The following is a 2,500-nucleotide window of genomic DNA, read 5'->3' as shown; positions in this document are numbered from 1 at the left end:
CATACTTTGTTTTGTGATATAGTCAGCAATGCCAGGCTGTTTGTTATAGTCAGCAATGCCAGGCTGTGAGCTGTTTTCTCCCATGTTTGCAGCATGTTAATACCTGGAGCACAGAACTGCATAGCGTATATCCAGGACTGCTGCTGGAAATCACAGCATTTATCAGTCCTTCCTATGACCATATACCATCAAAACGACCAAAACGATCTCATCAAGTGGTAAATGTTAAATGGTCAATTTGTATTATTTAAATAAAGTACAAGGTTTAATCAGTCAGGTCTTTTTGTGACGTAAAAGGGTTAGTGCAGATTACTGGTCTATTTATTGAGGCATTCCTCAGGGCAATACACGACTGGCATTGAAGATGTGATCAGAGTTCAGTCAGACCGTATGTTCACAGCACCATGTATCTCACGGTAATAAATATTTGGGAGTGCCTCACTACTCTAAGCTCATCCCTTCGTTGCTTTATTAATATGGATAAAGTAGGCCATTAATCATTAATAAAGTGTTATGGCAGTGGCTTTCATTTGGCTTACCTTAGCATGCAGTATGCTTAGTATGTATGACAGTATAAACAGTGAGAATGACATGCAGAATTTACCGGTAATCATAACTTTTAATGTTCTAATGAGTAATCTAAATATTTCCTTAAATTATTTTCAGTTGAGTTGAGGCATTTGATCAAATTTGAGAGGAAGAAAACAATGTCTTGTTCATATGCCATATGACTCCACAGATCTGAGTCTTTCTGCAGGAGGGGTGGGGGGGGGGGGGGCAACTCTGGGGCCATGACACAGATGGAGAGTTGGGGGGGGGGGTCTGGGATGGGGGAGGACAGCACCACTCAAAGGCCGTATTGTTGGGGTTGTTGGGTCTCACAGGTCGTATTGACAGGCGTGTCTGTGTATGTGTGCGCGTGTGTGTGTGTGAGTGTGTGTGTGTGTGTGTGTGTGTCTGTGTATGTGTGCGCATGTATGTGTGTGTGTGTGTGTGTGTGTGTGTGTGTGTGTGTGTGTGTGTGTGTGTGTGTGTGTGTGTGTGTGTGTGTGTGTGTGTGTGGGGAATGGAACCACAGTTAAAGTGGATTGGCCACTCTCATACCAAGGGAGTAATCAGGCTGAATGCATATACAAACGCTCCATCCCTCTGTGTTACGCACAGGCAAACACACACACACACACACACACACACACACATGGGCATGGCACCAGGCCAGTGTACAAAGCTGATGGTGGCCCCATGTGTATAGTGTGTGGCTGGAGTTATGCCAGTAATATGAGAGGACGTACACACACACACACACACACACACACACACACATGCATCAGATGACAGAAATGGAAAAGGGTTGAGAGAACTGGAGACAGCAGGTAGGAGATAACAGGGGAACAGTGTAGAAATTGAGGCAAAATCCTGGTGCCAAATTTAGGTAGAATCCTACATGTGTAGTTGTGTACTATGCATGTGTATGTGGGTATGTACTGTGTATGTGTATGTATGTGGGTGTGTGTGTGGGTGTGTGTGCGTGCGTGTGTGTGTGTATGTGTGTGTGTGTGTGTGTGTGTGTGTGTGTGCATGTGTGTGTGTGTGTGTGTTGTTCATGTAGTGAAATGGGGATTATTTTGCCTACACAGGGTACCAGTACTTTGAGTGCTCACGTGTAAACACCTCACTGTAACTGAGGAGACATCGGAGGACAGACAGCCAGCACGGGCTGTGATTGGACGGCTTCAAGATGATGACCATGATGATGATGATGCTCATGATGATGATGACGACGGTGATGATGATGATGGTGTTTGGATCACTGCTGCTGGTACAGGCCTCATCTTCATCCCCACCCTCCACCTCCGCCTCGGCCCCACGCATGAAGCTCTCATACAGAGGTACACACACACTGGACACACATGTCAGCATGGAACTAAAATAACAGTGAAAGTGAGAATTAGCTTAACGTGTGTGTGTGTGTGTGTGTGTGTGTGTGTGTGTGTGTGTGTGTGTGTAGAACTTCAGCAGCTAAACGGAGTGCGGCGGTATGACCTTGACCGCTCCTGCTGCTTCGGGACGCTGCTGTTGGACGAGGAGCGTGGCCGACTGTTTGTGGGAGCGCGCAACTTCCTGCTCTCGCTCAACCTGGAGAACATCAGCAAGCAGGAACACAAGGTAGCCGCCTGACCGCCCCCTCCCTCGCACAACACCCTCCATCCAACACCCGCCCAGTCAGCCGGCCACCACCCCATGCTGTCCTCACACTGTCCCCTGCTTAATAGCTCATGGATGGGCAATTGGGCATTGGCCATAACTCTCACCAAGGACACTCTTATGACCAATTAGCTGCACACCAAATGAGACTCATGTCACGGCCTGATCTCAGTCTAAAAATGGCTACCTGCTTCGTTCAGTTGTTCCTCTATCTGTAGGATGGATAGGATTGGCCTGCTTTATGCAGTCTTCCTGATTGGTGCCCAGTTTGCGCACTGTGGTGCAGTGTATGGGA

The 2,500-nt window shown here is 47.4% G+C and overlaps 1 protein-coding gene across 1 annotated transcript in view; it reads left to right on the top strand.

The window, feature by feature from the left end:
* The window catches only part of sema3b (sema domain, immunoglobulin domain (Ig), short basic domain, secreted, (semaphorin) 3B), a 38,270-nt gene that overhangs the window by 15,942 nt on the left and 19,828 nt on the right, over positions 1-2,500 (top strand). Inside the window, exons 2-3 of the mRNA XM_042098864.1 lie at positions 1,638-1,889; positions 2,009-2,166. Coding sequence (XP_041954798.1) covers positions 1,739-1,889; positions 2,009-2,166 — 309 coding nt within the window. The 5' untranslated portion in view covers positions 1,638-1,738. The remainder of the gene's footprint in view (positions 1-1,637; positions 1,890-2,008; positions 2,167-2,500) is intronic.

This window comes from Alosa sapidissima, chromosome 7 (genome assembly GCF_018492685.1).
Source record: "Alosa sapidissima isolate fAloSap1 chromosome 7, fAloSap1.pri, whole genome shotgun sequence".
Classification (NCBI taxonomy): Eukaryota; Metazoa; Chordata; class Actinopteri; order Clupeiformes; family Clupeidae; genus Alosa; species Alosa sapidissima.
This window is presented reverse-complemented; position numbering and strand designations above follow the sequence as displayed.